The sequence below is a fragment of the Nyctibius grandis genome, chromosome 2, assembly GCF_013368605.1.
Source record: "Nyctibius grandis isolate bNycGra1 chromosome 2, bNycGra1.pri, whole genome shotgun sequence".
NCBI classification, from domain to species: Eukaryota; Metazoa; Chordata; class Aves; order Nyctibiiformes; family Nyctibiidae; genus Nyctibius; species Nyctibius grandis.
In genome coordinates this window covers 68,427,267-68,449,997 of record NC_090659.1, presented here as the reverse complement: position 1 = coordinate 68,449,997, position 22,731 = coordinate 68,427,267, and the positions used below count along the sequence as shown (strand labels likewise).

The window sequence follows — 22,731 nt, the reverse complement described above, 5'->3', positions numbered from 1 at the left end:
CGCATGCACACACACGGACACACCACGGACACACACACCCCGACACACAGGCACGCACAGAGCCGCTGGCCAGTCCATCCCCACGCCGGCTGCTTTTCCCACCACCTCCAGCCTCGCAGAGGGGGCGGGCACAGCTCCGCGGCGGATCGCGCTGCCGCTGGCCCGAGGCTCTGCTCGCAGCAACGCGCCCGCGGTTTCAATCTCCACAACCTACAGCCAGATTTTTACCCCTCTTTTTTTTTTTTTTTTTTTTTTTTTTTTTTTTTTTTTTGGCGAGGGGGGCGAGAGCGCTTTGCATTTGCAGACGGAGCCGGGGGGGACGGGGCTGCCGCTCTCCTGCCCCCGCCGTGCGCGCATGTGTGTGTCTGCACGCCCGTCTCCCTCCCGCCTCGCAAAAGTTTGCCTCGGCGGCCGGGGGGCTCCCGGGCCGCCGCCCCCGCAGCCGGGGGGCGCGGCGGCAGCGGCGCGGCGGTGCGGCGGCGCGGGACTTGCGCGCCGCGCCATGCCGGCGGCGCAGAGGGCTGCGCGGCGCTGCGCCCCGGCGGAGCTGCTGCTGGTGCTGCTGCTGCCGCCGCTGCTGCTGCCGCCGGCCGCGGGGGCCGAGGGCAAGGCGCGGAGCTGCGGCGAGGTGCGGCAGGCGTACAGCGCCAAGGGCTTCAGCCTGGCCAGCGTGCCCTACCAGGAGATCGCAGGTAAGGCGCCGGGCGGAGCGGGGCGGGGGGCCGCGGAGCGGCGGGAGCGGCGCCGCCCAGCTGCGCGCATCCCCCTCGGAAGCGGGACGGTAAATCGCCGCGTTGTCTGCGCGGCGCGGGGCGGCTCTGCCGGCCCGGGTGGCACCCGGGGGCTTCCCGGCGGGGCATGTGTGTGTGTGTAAATAAATGATTAAATAAACATAAAAACTAAGGGGGGGGGTGTAAAAAAAGGGGGGGCGCGGGCGAGCCTCCGCCGCGGTTCTGTCCGCCGGCAGAAACTTCTTGAGAGTTGCAGCCGGGCTGCGGGAGGCAGCGGGTGGTTCCGCAGTGGCTGCTGCCCCCGCTGCCGCTGTGTGCGGGGGAAATAACTTTGCCCTCTACCAGCGGGGACAGGGCGTGAGGGAGGCGGCGGAGGAGGAGGAGGGTGGGGAAGGCAGTCCTGCCCCCCCCCCCCCCCGCCCCGGGGAGCGGCGCGCCCCTCCGAGGGGGCCAGCCCAGCCGCGCACCCCCGGGCCTGGCCGCTCGCCCCTTGGAAGCGCAGCCGGGCGCCTCCACTGCAGCCCAAACCGAGCAGAGGCATCGGCTGCTGGGGAGAAGCACCCCCCCGCACACATGCACACCCCGCTCCGCCGCCGAGAGCCCAGGCAGCCTGTTACTTAGCTCTTCCTTCCGCTCAGACATGCCTACAACAGGTTATATCTCAATCTGCCTACGAAGGTGTCTGGGGGTTGATTTTTTGTTGTAATTTTATTTTCCTGCTTTTCCCTACCACCTTAGCCCTATTGCATCCCTAGGACTGAATGAATAAAAATACGTCCGGGACAGATAATCGTTTAGCAGTCAGAGAGCACGAGAAAAAGAGAGAAATGGTACGGGAAGGCATGAGCTCGGGCTGCTTAAATTGGACTGCTTGAGCCCTGAAGAAAGATTTCTGCTTTGCCACTGACACTTTGCTGTTAGGTTCTGCTGTTTGTAGAGTGAATTAGATGCCCCTCGGTTTGCTTGCTTCCTTTTTAGGGTTGGAAGCAGTAGATTTATCTTCCTTGAGGTGAAATAAAGCCACAGTTATTCACTGTGCAGTATTTAGCACTTTACATGGGGAATGATAAATGTGGAAAATCTCAGGACAGCAAGGATGTAGTTCAGAAAAATACGGGGAAGGTTGTTCTGCGCTGCCAATGCAGAGCAGACCAGATCTCTGCATAGCCACGTTGGTTCCTTTGGACACATAGGTCTGACCCACTGATGTGCTTTAGGACAAGGCAGGAGAGTAAAGGGCCTGTGAGTGTGACTGTTCCACAGGCACCTTCGTTGCTCAGGCTCACTGATTCTTTGGTCTTTCTGTGCTCTTTTTTAAAAATTTCTTTTGAGGTTGCTGATGAGTTATATCAAATCATGAAATCTCTCCTGTGAGCCACAGATCCTTTGAATATGCAGTCATGCTTTCCCTTCACTCACTGTTATTCCATCTGCTTTGGGACAGGGTGGTAAGATACGCCTTGTCCCATTTAAAAAAAATAGAATTCCCAGTGAATTTCAGACTTCTAGTAACTTTGGGTAAGCACTTGTTGCTTTCAGCTCACAGAGAAGTTTTATTGTCTCATTTATTTTCTGAACGTACAGTGCAAAGCTGCCATGCAATTTTTAAGTAATCCCAGCATTTGCAAGTTTCTATTAACATATATCAGTACAGAAAGACTCGTGGTAGTTCAATATTTAATAGTAGTTCAATCCAGAATTACTCTTCAGTTTCTTGCTAAGCTTTGTAAGTAATATCTACTTCTGTGGTTAAGAAGTACCTGATTTATGCGGGTATGAGTTATTTTTTCTGAGTTTCCTATTACAAGTTTTTGTTTTCTTTGTGGTTTATCTGACTTGTTACTAGTTGGTGTATCAACTTTGGAGCGGTTCTGTGTGTAGCTATTCAAGTTACTTAGTTATCGGAAGACTAGGATTGCTTTAAGGTGTGTTTCGGAGTATGCTTTTCTTGTACGGTGCTGAGAGGTTGTGTAATAACTGTTCATGCAGTGTGTGCTCTTAATGTGAAAGCTATGTGTTTGCAACCTGGTGCAATGTGGGAAGTTTAATTAAAGCAATCAACCCACAGGTTTCAGAATAATTTTTTTTTCATTCTGTCTTTTTCTACCATACTGACTTGGTTAAGGAAGCAATTTGTTACTGTTACGGAAGGAGTGTAGCCTGTCAAATGCCTCATGTTTTAAAGAGTTCAAAGAACCTTAATTACAGTCATATTTCTGAACAAACATTGTGTTTTTAAAAGATTTTACATCAATGGCTTGATAATGTGATGGCAAATAGTAATATGCAATATGGTTTATGTGTTTTGATTTAACAGTAGTCGTATGATTTCGTTTGCCGTTTGTTGAAAAGCTACTCTCTAGCTAGGACTGTTGAAACTTGATAAACTGAAGAGGTAGTGTGCATGTACTGATGCAAAGAGATGAAGAATCTGTTAGAGAGGTTACAGACGCAGAGGTACCCTTCTGTTGAATGGAGCTGCTAAGCCAGACTTGTTAGATAACTTTTGTAAAATTATTTATACTGGCACTCACTTTTGAATGGAGAAGGCAGAAGTTACAGATTTAAAAAGCTTTCAGTTTTTGCACTGGAAAGGAAGGTGTTCCTACACTATTTTGTTGCACGTGAAATGTGTTGAAGTTGGTAATACTGTGATTACGGTTGTCTGCTATGCTTTTACAGCAATGCTAAATTGTTCAATGTAATTGTATTGTACTTACTTGTAATCAACCTGCTGCGTCTGGCGTCTTGTCTGATCACCAAATTCTGGTGCTGTGACCTACATTGCAGTATGGCATATAAAGTTGTTTGCCAACATAGGTTGACAGAGTAAGTCCTCAGTAAAGGAACTTTGCCTGGGAATGGGGGGAAGAAGAAAATTTGAAGTATACATAATATGCTGCTGTGGGCTTGATTTTGTGCATCAGTCACATGCAGGACGGCTAGCAGTAGCTTGTGGTGTATGCTGGGCTAACCTTGTAAGATCTGCCCTCTCGCAGAGCTGCTGTGGAGTATCCTACATGTGAAGAAGGGTTGGACTGCTGGACTCATGCTGCCGTGACCCAGCATTCACGAGCACTGAGTGGAGCTCAGGACTTTGCAGGAAATGTTTTGTTATAGGAAAATCTGTCACTTGAACGTCAATACAAAAGAGAAAAATCGCAGCACGTATCTGTTAGCACTACTTGTTTAACTCCAACCATGATTTCAATAACTTACAGCACCTTAGGGTAAGCCATGAAAATGAAACATCAAAGTTAAAGGTGAAGTATGTCTTTACCTCAAAGTTTTCTAAATTAAAGTGAATGTCTGACTGTTTAAAAGTGATGGATGCGTCTGATTCGTGCCTTTCCGCTTCCAGTTATCTAGAGATTTTGAAAGGTGAAGGGTGTGGGGTTTTTGTGGTTTGTGGTTTTGTTTGGGTTTCGTGGTGTTTTTTTGTTTGGCTGTTTTTTTTTGTTTGTTTTTTTTTTTTTTTTTTTTAGTAGATGCTGAATATAGTGTATTTAGAGAAAGACTAGAAGTGTTCTGGTAAAGCGTCCAACTGTAAAGAAGTTGAATTCTAAATACTGTGTGAGATAGTCAGTGCTTTGTTCTCCTGTGCAGATGATGAACGAGGTGAGATTCTGGCAACACAGAGACACCGTAGTGAAAGTAACTGAAATGAAAGCTGAAGCAAAGCCTTCATTTTGAAGGTCAGGAGTCACTTGAAATTGTGCTTTGATGAATGGGCTTCATATTGGCATAATACAGAGGTGTTGACTGAAGAAAGCTAGCAAACGTAACACAGTTGCTTGTAGCTCTAAAGTGGTGGTAGTAATAATAATAAAAAAAATAAACTCAGTAGTCACTCATGCAATTGAGCTATTAGTCCATGTCCGGTGTTCCCAAGATACTCTTTCTGAATGTTTTGCTTTCCTTTAAGTAGCTCTAAAATGTAATGATAGATTGACAGGAGAACAGTGGAAAATCCTCCTGACCGAATCTGTATCAAAGCACTTGTTAATTAATGCCTTCTTTTACTGTGTCTCTACTGTTCTCACTGAGAGTTGTATGAACGAAGTGCCAGTAGACAAGGAGGCAAGTGGGGATTCACAGGCACCTTGTGCGGTTGTCTCAGGACTGTAAAATAGGAATAGCCCTACTGCAATCAATAATATAATCGATGCAAATTTGTGAAATCTGAATTGGGCCATTAGAGTTTCATTTACTTCTGATCTCAGTGATGACAGTGAAGACGGACGCAGCATTTCATGTAAACTTTGCCCTCTTCTTGTTTTAGCGCTGTCATAGTAGTATCCTCCACGCTGTGTACGACTGCTCCTCATCTCTGTTTGCAATTTTAGTAACTGCAGCGTCAAGAGACTCTCCGGTCACCCTCCCTTACGGCCTCCCTTATTTTCCCATTGTGAGTGCACGATGCACACTAATAAACCGGTGTGTGCATTTAGCTAGGAGGAGTACAGCTTTTCTAAGACCTGGCTTTGCTGTCACTTTTGTACGTATTTATTGGTTTGTATGTGACTGATGCCATTAAAGGGAACACAACTTATGTATGCACATCTAAACCTAAAAGTGCTGTTTGTAAGTTCAGGGCCTTTGAGAAGAATAGCATGTTTTTAATGCTTATAAATAATTCATTTTTGACTGAGAATTTTAAATCTCAGCATCTGGAGTTTCCCGATGCGACTTTATGGTAGAGTATCTTGGAAAGAGGGACTTTAAAATAGAAAAGGCGATGCTTTAATAATTAGTGTAATGATTAATTTCAGTGTATTTTACTCTTAATTATCTTTTCTCTGTCGTCAGTCTGATTTGTAATCAAAAAGCATACCTAAAGCTATAATATTTTCTACACTTCTAAGTGCTAATGTGTTAAACTGTTCTGATGCTGTGTTAGTACCTATTTCATCATATGCTATTGTGAAATACTCCTGAGATTAGGTGGTGTTCAGACACCAGAGAGGTCAAGCACTATGTTAAAAGCTCTGGCCATTCTTTTTATATTACCGCAATAAAGAATATATTCATTTCATTTATATTACCACTTGGCTCTCATAAAAGGTCAGTTTCAGCTGAATGTACAATTACTTGCAAATGGCAAATCTTGTAACAAGTGATCAACAATAAAAGCTTTTCTGGGTAATTTGTCTTTAAAATTACCACCTGCCATTTCTTTTGAATGACTTGAGCATCTTGCAGTATCACTCAGAGATCTCTGTCTTATTCCCCACGATACATGTAAGAAAACTATGCATACTAATCTTCCTTTCTGCTTAGTAAAGTAAAAATGCATAATTACATTAAAGTTTCTAGTTGAAATAACAAGCTTGGTGCTTAAAACTCCATTATGGTATCAAAGTATCAGCACTCCCATTACTAGCAAAATGAAATTACGTTTCCAGTGAACTATGACTGTATGCTCCCCTTCATACCTGGTTAATGGGTGCTATCTCCCTGGGAAGGGAACCTTCATTCTGTGGTTTTGACTGTTCATACTACCAGGCATGATTATTTTAGCAGCTTAAATATGTGTAAAAGAATTAACACTTCTCCACAAATTCCTAAAAACAGCATATAAAGGTTGGTGTTTAAAGGCAGAATAGTGGTTGTGCTAAAGAGAGAGAATATATTACAAGATGCAAAAGGAATTTAAAATGTGTTGCAGATGGCAGGAAAACATATGCCTGGTAAAATTCTTAGCACTTTATTCTTCTGTATGTAAAAACAGTCTAATACCTACTGAAACTAGCGTTTGCCTTCTTCACTACTTACAGCTACAGAGCTCCTGCACACATCCCAAAATAAGCTTCCTTAATGAGAAATTTTTTAGTTCTGTCTAAAGAACTAAAAGGAGGCTATCACAAAGACTGCCAGCTCTCTCCGATGAGCTGCTTTCGGCTAACGTGACCTTTTCCTTCTAGCAAAGTGGAACGGCGGTACTTTGTTCTGTTGAGCGATCGCAAAACACAGAAGATGCACAGCATTTGCAGGCAGGTGCTGCGAAAGAGGCGCCCGATGGAGCAAGTCTCTGGTGAGCAAAGCCAGGGGTTACGAACAGCTCCAGGAGGGTTCGCATCCCACCAGCCGGCTGTAGAAACCCGGGTGCCCAGGAGGAGGCTGTATAGCTCAGCGCCAGCCTCGGGATGGAGACTGGCCGGCCGCCTGTCCTGGCCTTGGTTTTCAGAGCTCAGGACAGCGGCCGCTTTCGATCGGTCAAAAAGAAGCAGCGAGGGCTGATGCTCCTAATGCAAACAGCAAATTGCTCGCCGTCTCGCCTAGCCTGCGAGGTCTGTCACCTTGCGCTTCTAATGGCCTTTTAACCGCATCTCCAGCTGAGCAGCAGATGTAAAGCGTACAGAGCATCCCGAGCTGTTTTTTTTTTTTTTCTCCTGAAAGAAGCATTTCTACAGGCACTCAACTAACAATGGAGCCTCGTACCTGCTCGTTGACCTGTTGGGTTTAAAATAGCAGGGGAAATCTCCCGAAATAAGTGGAACTTATTCCACTCAACTGCTTTTAACGGGTGTCTTGTAGGGCTGTTACATTAAATTGGGTACAGAATAACATAGTCATATCTGTGCATGTGGATATGTGGGCATGTGGGGGTAAAATCATGGCTTTTACCTGGAGTGGCCTCAAAGTCACATTTAAGCACTGAAAGAGCTAGAGAAGCTGCACATTACCAGGATAGGTATTTGCAAACCAGGTTGAAACTTTGTTTTATGGGCCCCATCTGAAAAACAGATGTGCAAACACACATGAGTGCAAACACGTGCACAATAAAAAACTACACAGGGCTCAGTTCATATATGTCAGAAAGATCAAACGCTAAGTTAGCCACGCTAATCCTACTGTTTGGGGAGTCCAATTAGTTCAAGCTTGATGCTTGACTAAGCAGTGGGTAATACTACCTGCCCTCTAAGTCAAAAGCTAGACCTCTCTGTTCCCAGAAGCAGATCCTTTGTCAGTCTCCGTAGCTGTAGCTCTTGCCACGTCTATGATGGTAGCCATATATTTCTCTGATGTTTTTGGCCATGTCCCTTTGACTTGTGCATTGAGTTTCTAACATGCTAGAGACTACGGGGACACTCATCTGGCTTTTGTCTGAGTTTGTCTTGGGGGGAAGTCAATGCATTAGATGAGGCTTTTGTATATCTTGGTATCAGGCTGTAGTATGGTATAGTGTGAGGATGTACGTGGATACTACTGTGGTTGTGAGACCTATGGAGGTATGCAGAAGTACTCCAGATCTGGCAAAATATAGTCTGTGAATGCCTCACTACAGTTCTCATGTCATATGCGTGGCTTTTGAGTTACGGTATCCCTTATGACCTTGGAGTTTTCCTTCGAGAGCCTATAAGTAGTAATTAATACAGGAAGCTAAAATGGCTTTCTTAAGCAGAATTATTTTTTAAGAAGTGAAACATAACATTAGGGAAAGGATCTTTATGCACAGTTATCCTACCAAAGGTCTGATGATGCTGACTGATGTTCATGGCCAGGGAGGCTCCCGTCAGGCCCTGTGTACATTTACTGTAGGGTTTTTTTCAGTTCAGGATTCAGTTTCCTGTCTCAGGAAATGTTTCTCTTGCAGCTGCTCTTGTCTAAATTTCATTTTTTTGGTGATATCAATCAAGTAGTAGAGGTAACATTTTGTATAAAGTGTTGGTGTTTATGGTTGCAGCGTTTGAATCCAGAACAACCATTTCTCTTGCCCAGTAGATGCCACATTGATCTGTGTTTTGGTTTTGGATAGTCTTTTGTGAAGGTAGCAATGTGTGGCTTTGGAGTTCAAATATGCAGATCTAGATAGAGGTAGTGAGGCTAGCAAAAACCTGACTCAGAGAACTGGGGCGAGAATATAGAGTAGGATGAATTGTTCGAGAAGGGGCTGTTACTGGAACATGAATGGAACATGAATGGGAGTACTTCTTTTTCTCGTTGCTTGAGTCACTTTGCATTCATTGTGTTAGGTATCAAGACCTTTCACACAGTTAGAGCCCTCGGACAAGGGAAAAAGACTGGAAAAGTACTTTCATGGAAAGATTTGGATGAATAGGATGCAAAGAAGAAGGGAAGGAGCAGAGATGCTCCATTCCTTTTTCTTTTCTTTTTTTAGGCCCCTCTTGGTCTTGGTCTGTACAGTCTGTAGATTTCTCCTTTTTCTCACCATCTGAGTGGTTAAACTTGTCATCTTAAACAGGTTGTGGTGATCTGACTGGTGATGCTCCAAAATGGAAAAAGTTCTAATCAAGGTGTATTGGTGTTTCTATTGTTGAACGGTTCCTTCAGAGCTTGTTACTCTGCTAAGTGGGCAGTTCTCAATAATTCAAGCTCAGTATCTAATATGTAATTGTCTACTTGCAGAGAGAACAGTGCAGCTTTTGCGCGGTTTTGTCTCTCATCATAATTTTACGTAACTGCTCCATAACCTGAGAGAGCAGACTATGAATTTCTGGCTTATACTTCCTTTAAACCTAAAAAAAAGTTGTAAAAGGCTTGAGCCCAGACTAATGAAATATGTTTTCATTTACGTCTCACCCCACTGCACAGGAGTTGGCTGTCAGCAAAGTTGTGCTTTCCCTGTTCCTGCCTCTGACTACTTCCCCTGCATCAGGTCTAGCCGTCTGACACGCTGACCTGGACTAGCAAGCTGATCTGATAGTTAAACTACCACAAAAGATCTTGAAGTTACTAAAGAGGGTATGTGGGAACATGTGCCTGAAGTCATGATGAGAAAAGTGGGGCTTACCATTTGATGGTGGCTTTCAGGTAGATGTCTTACAATTATCACGAAACTGCAAGAGGAAGACTGTCCATCTTTTCTAACATGGCAACAAAATGCAATGTGGCAGTAGTAGAGTACTCTTACAGTATAAATGAGAAGAAACTACCAACAGCTGAGTATTCTTGGCTATTATCCCCACTTTTGCACTTGACTTTCTGCCTGCATCACCAAAATTTGACCAGCCATGCTAGCAAAGTCGTCTGTTCTCCAAAACTGAAGGAGCTGAACATCTGCCTGGGATGAAGGATCATACCGAGTGCTTCACTACCTTAGGGAAACTCTCTGCTTGTTATCATGTTGATGTGGTCAGTTTAGTGGGTGTCTGCTGATTTTATTTGATTGAAATTTGGGGTTTATGGAGCAAATGGATTGAATTATTAGACCGCAGTTTTATATACTGCTATTTATTGTTGTTTTCATGTTTTAAATCTTTTCTACACCTGAGGGTACCCGTTCCCATCTGTATGCAGCTTTGACGTATAAAATAAAATTGCGCTCCTAGTAGTGCTGAAATATAAATTGTTAAAAGCAGTGGCAGGGCGCTTCTTTGCATGTCGTAAGTATCTAGTTGTCAGTCAGCAGACTTCAGAAGCTGTTGCACAATTTTTAAATGTCTTTTAATTTCTGAATACCTTCATTTTTAAATGTGTGCTAGTCCCTAAGAAGCTTAAACAATGCAGTGACAAATCAAAGGCAAGGGATGGTGAGCACACAGTGTCCAGTGGCTAAACCTGATGTGTCTTCCATCTTTTCTCTTAAACTAACACAATGTTTCACAGAGAAGGGAGCTGTAAGTACAGTGACTGTGTCTTATTTAGTTAGACAAAATTGATTCACAGCATAAACATGTAATACAAATATTTATTTCTCTGATATTAGCTTTTGGCTTTACAACTTCAACATATAAGATAATACAGCATACGAGCAATTGAGATTCCTTGGATTAAAATAGCTATGTAACATTTTGTCTGTCAGCATTATCTGTGTTTTAGAGAAATATGGAAAATACATCTTGAACAGTTTCTGATTCAGACCATTTTCTCTTTAGCCAGTTAGAGTCATTGCAATTTACAGTATTCTTATCCGGTCCAAAATTTGCGTAACATGCATGTATTTGAAGCAGTTTCAAAAATGCAAAAGAAGATCCCAAAACTTCCTTAATAAAATATTGTTTTTTATTTTGTGAAGTAGTCTATCCTCTGCTAGCAGTCCAGCTGCAAAAAAAAAGAGCAGGGAAGACAGATCGTGCTAATCAAAATTGCAAAACAGGTTTTGTTGACTCAACAGAGATTTAGGTGTTTCTGAGCAGAAAATGAAAATCTAATTTGAAAATGAAGGTGTTTAAAAGAATGGTGCAGGGGAGGTTTATTTTGAATTGGTGAAAAGCCAGCAGCAATATTCCTTGACCACTGTTGTTCCAAGATGGTCTGCCGTGCTGGCTGTGGGCTGGCAATGAGCACTGTTAATTGAATAGCTGGAACATAACTAAAATGCGTTGATTAAATACAAACACCTGTCTTTGCAATGTAGCATGGCTGATACAGTGAAAGGACTCCCAGAAACAGCTTCCTGAAACTGAATGCTGAAATAGTGATTAGCTTATTCTTAAAGCTGATCTTCAGAAGTCCCAGACCGTTCTTCAAATGGCAACTTCAAAGCCTCTTTCTTCTTTTAATTACTGAGACAGCTTACTAAAAGCCATGTATAAACTGACTGTAATCAGATTGGTTGTGTGGCACGTGCATGCTTCTGTTAGTAGTTTTTTGGGTTAAAGACCCCCAAACCTGATTTCTGCCTGTCTGTCTCCACTGAATGCAGCTGATGGCAGAATTTGATTGGGAATTAATTGTAGGGTTTTTTGTACGAAAGCAAGTAAAGCAGTAAACGATCAAAATTCACAATTACAATTTAATTGTGTGAAGCACTGAAGAAATACAAAGAAGGGACAGTCCTGTCTGCAAAGAGCTTCCAATTTATATTTATGCCAGTATTTCTTCATGAGACTTAAGCGATCATAATGTCATAGTTATGTACATGCTGTTTAAACCTTTTTCTATTACATAACCAACAAATAGTACAAATAAATATGCTGCTTAATTTTTTAATTGTCCTTTTAAAGGACACCAGTTTCATATTCCACTGAGATTACTACAATAACTGATGGATCCTTTATGGAAGCATCTTTGTACCTTGTTAATTAGTAATTTAGAGTCTGAGTTTGCTTTTTAAAGCAGCTCCAGCTGGACACTGTAAATAATTGTCTAGAGCACAGTCTATGCTCAGTCCAGAAACTGGCCAAACCACAAACTCTTTGCTCCTTGTATACCAAAATCTGGTTGCTGGTGAATACTTAAACCCATAAATACAGATCATTGCTCAAGTGGAGCGTTTCCATATCTGACAAATGGATTTAAATTGCTCTTCTCTCACGATTTGCCCAAGAGACTAATGCCTTCTTTTCAACTGAGAAGAATGCATAGAGTATTATGTCCACAGTGTGTCGACATATGTACGTACATTCATATACCTGGAAGACCCCTTACATTCAAAAAGTCTGCTGAAATTGTATCACATACGAGACAGCTTTTTTCCAAGGTATATTGTAACACTGTGGATAACTTTTGGATTATAAGTGATATTCAGTTTTTCTTTTAATATTTACTTAGTTTTCCTTTGTTGTTAGTTTTTACTTCTTTGAGTATTCTAGAGTAATTTCCATTATTCTGGCGACAGGATGGTCACTGCCATTACCTTCATGCCTAATGGACTTCTCAAGCTAAATCTGCTTTTGACAGAAGAGGAAACTCTACAGAATTTCCCTGTCCTTTTTAGCTGAAACACCAGCAAAAATCAAACTCAAGATGAAGGAAATTCTGTAGTTAAGTGCAGATTCATCTAGATTTTAGTCTGTAATGCTGAACAAATCTGATGCAGGTCCATAAACTTTAGTTGGGCTAAAGAGTCATACATGTAACTTTGCTATTGATTTATATACTTTTAGGTTATTTTTTATAGTCCTTTCAACATCATTATTACAGTTATTGTACAGCACAGACAATAAACCTTTCTAGAAAGACTAATGGAGTTGGCAAATTAGGATCATAATAATTTTAATGGCTGATACCTAAGTGCTAATCTTTTTGTTCCATTCTGTGGCTTGCCTGATGTTGGGAGCTGATCAAACTGTTGCATGCAATGACCGTTCAGATGAGTCATGCAGAAAAGACTGATGTAGCAGAATAAAACTTATCAAAATGGTACGTAGAGTTTCTATACCTTTGTGTTAATTCCATATAGAGATATAGAGGTACAATCTTAGTTTAAATTGGCAAATACCAAATGAGTTATTTACGATTTTCAACAATAAGCATCTTGGGAAGATGATAGTAACAGCTAGCAGCCACATTTTCTGATTTATAGATATTTGTATTTTTGACACTCTCATATCAAAGGCAAATTTGTAAACATTACTAATATTTATTCCACAAATACTTGTCTCATTTTTATTTCACCCTGCTGTGATCTGCAAGTGCTAATCATTTAGACCCCTTTGGAGCAAAGGTACTTACTAAGTTGTGTTAGATATACCAGGAACTCAATATTCAGACAGATTCTTGTTGAAAAAATGCCTTGGTTGATCTAATTTTACAGGAGAGCTGCATGCATGCCTTTCAATAGTGAGGAGTTAATTTGCAAAGGCAAGCTAAAGAATATTTTCTGAATATTTTCTCAGTTGCTTATGGGGGACTCCTCTTCCTTTTCTTTCTAAACCATTCTTTTCTATTCTGCCCAGAATATTTCATGTTCATGCTACACCGGCACATACATACTTCCACATTTCAAAAGAAGAAAAAATAATAGATAATTCATTTTTAACATTAGTTGTGTTTGCTGGAATACTTATTGCTTCCACAAAGTGTTAGGCCATCACTGTATTTACTGATACAGCCCCATATTTTTAGACAGCTTCCTGCTTTGCAGGATAAAGTTTTCATATAGGTGCTTAGAGCTACAGGATACAATGCACGAGGAGAGTTAGTCACAACTGAGTAATCAGCCAGTGAATCCAACCTAGGAGAAAAGTCCTGTGAGTGATGCTGATGAGTGGGAGTGTTGAGTCCTCACTCCTCGCCTTTTGGGAGAACATCCTCAAGACCCTTTTTGCAGGGAAGCGTGTGATCTTTCCTTTGGAAGTGATTCCACTGTGCATAAATAATAGCATGTTCACTAAGCCGGAGCGGGTGTTTGGTTTTGTGCCTGTTTGTTAGCACATCGGAGGACACTGTTTCCAAAGAGCTGAAACGTTCTCTCTGGCTCCAATCCAACGAATGCATAAATATTCTTGTGTAAGGTAGCTTACACAGACTGAAAACAGACTGAAACCAGCATCCTGGATCTGCAGCCCCTCTGTGAGGGGAGGGCAGGCTGCACTCAGCTAGATAGTTTCTTCACTCTGTTTCTGCCCAAGAAATAATTATTGCATGCAAAGCAAAAGTATTGTAATAGAAAAGACTGAGAGCAGGTTGTCAAAATTACTTTTCTTTGCCAAGGAGAACCTTGTCTATAGTAAATCTATTTAAACATAAGGTAGCTTTGAAGTAGGCTGGCATTGCTATTTGATCTTGAAGCTTTTCTTAATAAAAAACTTAATCAACTTGAAAATTGGTCAGCATAGAATGTTTTTTTCCCCTTATTTTTTCCCTCTTGAGGAATATTTGTACAATTCCAATTTTCCTCCTGTGCTGATAATGTTATTTAAATTATTAGTAATCTGTCCTGGTTTTGGCTGGAATAGAGCTAATTTTCTTCTTAGAAGAATCTTAATCAAATACTAGATTGCAAGCAGTCAGCAGTAATCTAAAAGATGTTTGACAAACGCTTTAGTTTATGGCATAATCTTCCACGGGATTTGATGAGAAACTTATTGCTTGGGCCATTATGACCTAAATTAGACAAAGTACAATGAATTACGTGTTCCTGTCACCTCGTTATGATTTGTCAGTAGTGGTAGCAGGCCTTTTTTCTTTAAGTACTTTAAAGGAACAAACCTCAGTGAAAACAAGCATCTACACCTTGAAATGTGAGGTTCTGTAGGGGCCAGTTTGGACGGTTCCCAGTGCCGGCAGCTTCTGGCCCTTTGGCTCATGGATTCCCAGGTGACCCAATCCCTTTTGATGTATGAGTTTTGCTCCAAGCAAGCGCACGGCCTCAGAAGGTACGTGTTGCCTGTTCCCCCCGGGCAGGATCCTCAAAAAGTGATGCCGAGTCGGCGTGAGAGCCTACGCAGAAATATTTTCTGTTTTCTGCAAGAGTGAGTCTTTTGTGAAAAAGCAGTAGCTGTAACTATTGGAAGTGCACATTAAGAATGTTAGAGGTGGGTTTTGGGTAGGTTGTAGTTGCAAAAATGGGTTGATTCTTCCTCAAACATGTGCACGAAACAGAAGATATTCTTGGAAGATGTTTTTATTTTCCTGTTAGTGGGAGTGGACTGTGGGGCACAGTGGTTCCTCATAGGCCCCTGCCAAAGGGTTTAATGTTTTTCATCCTATAAATATGGGTTTTTTTAAAGAATAATACTATAAAAAATATTCCATGGAGAATCAACAGCAGAAATCTTAGTGTTCTCTGCTGAATATGAAGCTATTCTTCTAAGGTCTTCCACTAAGGTTAAGGTAGAAGAGAGAGGTCTTGAACATCCCGTGGATTCTGTTTGTTTCCGCTAGAAGTTTTATTTGCTTTTTGAGCCTAGATACAAACTCAGCAGTGGGAATAACAGTTGCTTTAAAATTTTCTCCTGGGGAAATTGCTTGACTTCAGAAGCACCTTAGAAGGTTGCAAAGGTATCGCTGGCCAACAGGCACAAAATAATTTGATATAAAACTGAGCTCTAAGTTGCTGTTGGAAACCACCAAGATAATGAGTCAGTTTCAGAAAAAAAAAAGGTTCATTATTTTTTAATTGGGCTGCTTTTCAAGAAATCCAGGGGCTGCTCATCAAAATTCAAGAGGTGTTCCAAATACCATAATGTTTAAGGAAATTAAGTTCTGACGAATGCTATATATACCTGGCATGATGAATCTATTGATTGCACACTGTTGACCTTCACTAGTGAGTTTTCCTACATCTTCAAATGTCTTCTTGTGTGAAAACCAACAGAAACATCAATTTAAGCAGTACTTAAATATGAACTGAAGTAAGTACTTTAAATGAAACTTTAACAAGAGCAAAAACATTTTGGCAAGATTATTTCAGGAAACAGTTAAAATAAATGAGAACAGCTTTCCTTTGTGATTAACACTGTTATATTCTCATTCATTCAGGACATATTCATTCAGGACTTACACAGCAATTTTCAGAGGAGCCTTGTAACAACAAAATGAGAAAAGTAATAAAAGACATAGAACTAATAATACATTTGTTTTTCAGAGAAAGCAGGATAGAAGTGGGCTAGGAGGACTGGGATATGTCTGCATTCAGGTTGCTCCATAACTGTGATGTAGGCAGATGTGGGAACTAAAGCAGCATTTCTCATGGAGTTACTTAGTTATAACCATGACTGAAGAGGTAGATATTTGGTGGAATGCTGATGGGTGGACTTAAAAGGCTTTCTGAGATTGTTTCTTTTGCTTTCACTTTAAGTATGAAATAAAACTAGAATCAAACCTCCCTTGCTAAGAGTTTTGTAGTCATTTGGTAGGAGTTTAGTTAATACTTAACTCAAAAATGAACATGACACATTTATCACCTATCTTTGACTATGTGTTCCTGAGTGACTAAAAACTGCATCAGTCACTTCCCTTAGTCTCGTCCCTTTCCTTTCCTTAAATATCCCATAAGTTTTTGAGATTCTCCACAGCCCCCTTAGCACATCTCAAAATCTGACACAGTCTCTTCCCTCTGCATCCATCCTATAAGAAGTCGTTTACATCTGTAGGCAGTTACCCTGTTTCATGTGCACAGCATTCTGGGGAGTTTCTTTCCTTGACTTATTTTTGGTTTCCTATTATATACAACAGTATCATCAACTGATCATTCTCCTCGGGCAGTCGTAGCAGTAGCTGACTCAGTGTCCTCTGGTTTTCACTGAGCAGGTTACTAGAGTTCCTTCACCTATGCTGTTTCCCTGGTCCTTGCCAAGATTTTGTATTTAATTTGTGTTGCTTTTATAATAAAGATAACCTGACAGTCAATACTCAGTAGCTTCACTCCATGCTGCTTTTTTCCAGTTGCTCAGTCTTTTACTGATTTTTTTAAAAAATTGTCTTAATATTCTGCTTCTTCAACTCCAAACTGTAGTTTTGTCTGCCAAAAGAGGTATAATCGAGTGTGGTCTTCTTACATTGGTGATTTAGCCTTCTTTCAGTGCATTTTCTGTCAACCTCTGTTGGGAGTACTTTTTTACCTTGTCAGGCCCAAGTTTGGTTTTGTCTGTATTTCAGGAATCATCTCTTCATATGAGAATGTGATCCATCATTGCAGCTTTTCCTGACTGGTGGGTACGCTGCTGGTTTTACCAAAGTCTATGTCAAAACTCTGCTGGATTTCAGTAGGGCCAAGACTTGTTTCTTTGCCCAGAATTTTCTTTCCTGGACTGCTTGTTTTGGGAGATTTTAGTTATTTGCTCAATAGTTAAACCAATATGCGAGAAACTTTTTATCCCTGGGAATATGGAGGGAAGAGGAGCTCCTTCAGTCTCTTCCCGGGGAGGTCTCTCTGGAGATATTCAAAACCTGCCTGGACGCAACCCTGTGCAATGTGCTTTGGGTGAACCTGCTTTGGCAGGGGGTTGGACTAGATGATCTCCAGAGGTCCCTTCCAACCCTAACCATTCCGTGATTCTGTGATTTCTGTAATTAGCACCACCCCCCACTGATCGGGTGATAAAGAGCCTCTGGGTGGGCAGGGACTAGTCCCTGCCTAGAAAGGAGAGGGGGAGTCAGCAGTGACTGGGTGTCCCCCAGGGCGGGGGAGGCCACAGCTGTTTGCAGCTCATTGGGGAGGGCGCTGACTCCCTCCCAGTGCACAAGGCGAGGAAGGTGCCAAGGAGCTGTGAAGCAGGGGTGTCACCAGCAGGTATTTCCCAGCTCAGTGAAAGAACAATGGTCTCCACCCAGCGGAAGAAGATCAAAATGGACGTGGGAACCCAGACAGAGCTCCCACGAGGCGATGGTGCAGGTTGCAGGCTGCAGGGAATGTCACAGCGTCTCTGTGGTGACAGGGGGCTGTGTGCGCTGTGAACAGGTAGATGATCTGCTCGGCCGAGCGGCACAGCTGCAAAGCCAGGTTGAAAGGCTTCAAGCCAAAGTAGAAAGGCTTAGGAGCATTCGGGAGGCTGAAATGGAGATAGACTGGTGGAGCTAGGCTCTGCCCTCCCTGCAACAAAAATGGGAGCACCTGCCGGAGAGCTCCCAGGATCGAGGGACCCCTGTACTCTGCCCCTCTCAGGTGGAAAACAATAACCTAGAGGAAAGGAGTGAGTGGAGGCAAGTCTATGGCTGTGGCAAAAGGCGAGTGCCCTCCTTGCCTACCTTGCCTCCACAGGTGCCTCTGAGAAATAGATATGAAACCCTAGTGGAATACAGCTGGTCCAATGAGGATGTGGTGGAGAGGCAACCTATATCAGAGGTCCCACCACAGTCAGAAAAACCTGACAGGCGTATAGCTACCTCCTCCACAAGGAAGAAGAGGAGAGTTTTAGTGGTTGGAGACTCCTTCCTAAAGGGAACTGAGGGCCCAATATGCAGAGCTGACCCCCATCACAGGGAGGTCTGCAGTCTGCCTGGAGCCCGAATCAGGGATATCACCAGGAAACTCCCCAGCCTGGTGAAGGCCACAGACTACTACCCCCTGCTGATCTTCCAGACAGGTGGGGAAGAAGCTGCATCCCGTAGTCTGAGGGGGATGAAGAAAGACTACAAGGCCCTAGGATGGTTGGTGAAAGAGTCTGGGGCACAAGTTGTTTTCTCCTCCCTCCTTCCATTTTCAGGTGATGACGTGGGATGGAATAGTAGGATTCTCTCTATTAATGCCTGGCTACGAGACTGGTGCTACAGGCAGGGCTTTGGGTTCTTTGATAATGGCTGGTTTTATAAGACACCAGGCGTGACGGTAATACATGGGAAAGGTTTATGTCGTAAGGGCAAAAGGGTTCTGGGACAGGAATTATCAGGGCTCATTCGGAGAGCTTTAAACTAGATTTGAAGGGGGATGGGGTAGTATCTGGGCTTGCACCACTGGGGCAATGCTCTAGTGTTGAAGCAGACCAGGAGGCCCCCCATCCCCCTGGGGTGAAATCGGTGTGCTCAGCTCGCTCCCTGAAATGCCTGTACACCAATGCACGCAGCATGGGGAATAAACAGGAGGAGTTAGAAATCCGTGTTCGGTCGGGGGGCTATGATCTAGTGGCAATTACAGAGACTTGGTGGGACACCTCGCATGACTGGAATGTGGTCATGGATGGCTATGTCCTGTTCAGGAAAGACAGGCCACTAAGGAGAGGTGGTGGAGTTGCTCTTTATGTGAGTGAGCAGCTAGAATGTATTGAGTTCTGTCCAGGGGCGGATCAGGAGCGAGTTGAGAGTTTGTGGGTGCGAATTAAGGGGCAGGCTGGCAGGGGTGATACTGTTGTTGGTGTCTATTACAGGCCACCGGATCAGGATGAGGAAGGTGATGAGGCCTTCTACAGGCAGCTGAGAGCAGTCTCGCAATTACAGGGCCTGGTTGTTGTGGGGGATTTCAACTACCCTGATATTTGTTGGGAGGCCTACTCAGCCAGCCATCCTCAGTCCAGAAGGTTCCTCCAGTGCATTGATGATAACTTTCTGATGCAAATGGTGGATGAGCCAAGTAGGAGAGGAGCGCTGCTGGATCTTATCCTCACTAACAAGGAGGGTCTGGTTGAAGAGGTGAAGGTTGAGGGCAGCCTTGGTTGTAGTGACCATGAGATGGTAGAGTTCAGGATCTCATGTGGCAGGAACAGAATAGCTAGCAGAATCACAACCCTGGACTTCAGGAGGGCCAACTTTGGCCTTTTCAAGCAATTGCTAGGGGAAATCCCATGGGACAGGGTACTAGAAGGTAAGGGGGCTCAAGATAGTTGGTTAGCATTCAAGGACTGCTTCTTCCGAGCTCAAGATCAGAGCATCCCAGCAGGTAGGAAGTCAAGGAAGGGTACCAGGAGACCTGCATGGTTGAACAGGGAACTGCTGGGCAAACTCAAGTGGAAGAAGAAGGTGTACAGATCGTGGAAGGAGGGGCTGGCCACTTGGGAGGAATATAAGTCTGTTGTCAGAGGATGTAGGGAGGCAACTAGGAAAGCTAAGGCCTCCTTGGAATTAAACCTTGCAAGAGAGGTCAAGGACAACAGAACGGGCTTCTTCAAATACATTGCAGGTAAAGCCAACACTAGAGGCATTGTAGGCCCACTGATGAATGAGGTGGGGGCCCTGGAGACAGAGGATAAAAAGAAGGCGGAGTTACTGAATGCCTTCTTTGCCTCTGTCTATACTGCTGGAGGCTGTCCTGAGGAGCCCCAGACCCCTGAGGCCCCAGAAGAAGTCAGGATAGAGGAGGAATCTGTCTTGGTAGATGAGGGCTGGGTCAGGGACCAATTAAACAATCTGGACGTCCATAAATCCATGGGCCCTGATGGGATGCACCCGCGGGTGCTGAGGGAGCTGGCGGAAGTCATTGCTAGGCCACTCTCCATCATCTTTGCTAAGTCGTGGGCAACGGGAGAGGTGCCTGAGGACTGGAGGAAAGCGAATGTCACTCCAGTCTTCAAAAAGGGCAAGAAGGAGGACCCGGGTAACTATAGACCGGTCAGCCTCACCTCCATCCCTGGAAAGGTGATGGAACAACTTGTTCTTGGTGCTGTCTCTAGGCACATCAAGGATAGGGGGATTATTAGGGGCACTCAGCATGGCTTCACCAACGGGAAGTCATGCTTAACCAACTTGATAGCCTTTTATGAGGACGTAACCCGGTGGATAGATGATGGTAAAGCTGTGGATGTGGTCTATCCTGATTTCAGTAAAGCGTTTGACACGGTCTCCCACAGCATCCTCTCAGCTAAACTGAGGAAGTGTGGTCTGGATGATCGGGTAGTGAGGTGGATTGTGAACTGGCTGAAGGAAAGAAGCCAGAGAGTGGTGGTCAGCGGGACAGAGTCCAGTTGGAGGCCTGTGTCTAGCGGAGTCCCTCAAGGGTCAGTACTGGGACCAGTACTATTCAATATATTCATTAATGACTTGGATGAGGGATTAGAGTGCGCTGTCAGCAAGTTCGCTGATGACACAAAACTGGGAGGAGTGGCTGACGCGCCGGAAGGCTGCTCAGCCATTCAGAGGGACCTGGACAGGCTGGAGAGTTGGGCGGGGAGAAACTTAATGAAATATAACAAGGGCAAGTGTAGAGTCCTGCATCTGGGCAAGAACAACCCCATGTACCAGTACAAGTTGGGGGCAGAGCTGTTGGAGAGCAGCGTAGGGGAAAGGGACCTGGGGGTCCTAGTGGACAGCAGGATGACCATGAGCCAGCAATGTGCCCTTGTGGCCAAGAAGGCCAATGGCATCCTGGGGTGTATTAGAAGGGGTGTGGTTAGCAGGTCGAGAGAGGTTCTCCTCCCCCTCTACTCTGCCCTGGTGAGGCCGCATCTGGAATATTGTGTCCAGTTCTGGGCCCCTCAGTTCAAGAAGGACAGGGAACTGCTAGAGAGAGTCCAACGCAGAGCCACGAAGATGATTAAGGGGGTGGAACATCTCCCTTATGAGGAGAGGCTGAGGGAGCTGGGTCTCTTTAGCTTAGAGAAGAGGAGACTGAGGGGTGACCTCATTAATGTTTATAAATATGTAAAGGGCAGGTGTCATGAGGATGGAGCCAGGCTCTTCTCAGTGACATCCCTTGACAGGACAAGGGGCAATGGGTGCAAGCTGGAACACAGGAGGTTCCGCATAAATATGAGGAAAAACTTCTTTACGGTGAGGGTGACCAAACACTGGAACAGGCTGCCCAGAGAGGTTGTGGAGTCTCCTTCTCTGGAGACATTCAAAACCCGCCTGGACGCGTTCCTGTGTGATATGGTCTATGTAATTCTGCTCCGGCAGGGGGATTGGACTAGATGATCTTTCGAGGTCCCTTCCAATCCCTAACATTCTGTGATTCTGTGATTCTGTAATTCATGAGCAGATTTTGGTAGAAAAAGATTTACTCTGAACAGAAACAGGTGCAAGAAAAATAGGAGAGAGAAGCCTGTGAATTAGACTGAGGTGATGGTTGAGTTTTTATTTCTCTATGATGCTAGGGACAAGTGAAAGAGGCAGATCCAAAGAGAAATATACTTGAAAGACCGTTGGCAATAGGATCAAAAGGAAAGCAAATGGGAAATAAAGATGACAGGGAAGAAGAGGCACTCCATAACAACGTACAGCAGCACGCAGAGGGAAGTGAAGGTGAAGGAAGTGCCATGTGGTACCTTCCCTTCGGATGTGAGGCTTTAATTTGGTTTTGCTTGTTTTGCATATGAGTTCTGTAGAACTGTACTGCTTCCAAAACCTCATCAGGCACAAGTGCTTGTTGGAGTATTTCTGATGGTGTTCCTAGTCTCTGAACTTCATAGTTGTGATTAGTTCCTTCAACATATCTTCCATGCAGTTGCTTTGATTATCATAATTAATCATTCTCAGTCAATCAAGTACATTTTCCAAAGGCTGAAATTATTAAATATAAATTGTTCATGATCCCATAAAGAAAAGTCTATTTTAAAGGTTTTGATTCTCAGTCTGCTATGAAGAGGACGTGACTACCTGAAAAAGAACAAAAAACCATGTTCCAAGATACTCTGCATTTAAGGATAGGTTAGGGGATTTTTTTTTTTTAATGAATTCTTAAAGTGTTAAGATGCCAGTCAGTTTCTAAGTACTCGCAAAGTCCTGGAATTGACTTATTAAACATAGAATTCTGTATTGTATTTGTGAGGTGCATATATATATGCATAGGTCTGTATAAGTGGTTAAAGCAAAGCTGTTAATTTGCTGACATTTGTGAAACAACACTTTACTATGCATGTGACATCGGAGGGTCTCAGCATGTGAAATGATGTGTGATACTAGCAGACAGAAAAGCAAGCAAAATGAAAAGTGTTGATCCAGCTGGAAATGAATGCTGGAGTTGAGGCTGTATACAAGTGTTTTATTGCATGTAAATCCTGTA

The 22,731-nt window shown here is 43.6% G+C and overlaps 1 protein-coding gene across 1 annotated transcript in view; it reads left to right on the top strand.

Moving 5' to 3' along the window:
* The first annotated feature begins 355 nt into the window (after window positions 1–355).
* Window positions 356–22,731, top strand: part of GPC6 (glypican 6) — an 857,177-nt gene continuing 834,801 nt past the window's right edge. Inside the window, exon 1 of the mRNA XM_068425473.1 lies at window positions 356–692. Coding sequence (XP_068281574.1) covers window positions 356–692 — 337 coding nt within the window. The remainder of the gene's footprint in view (window positions 693–22,731) is intronic.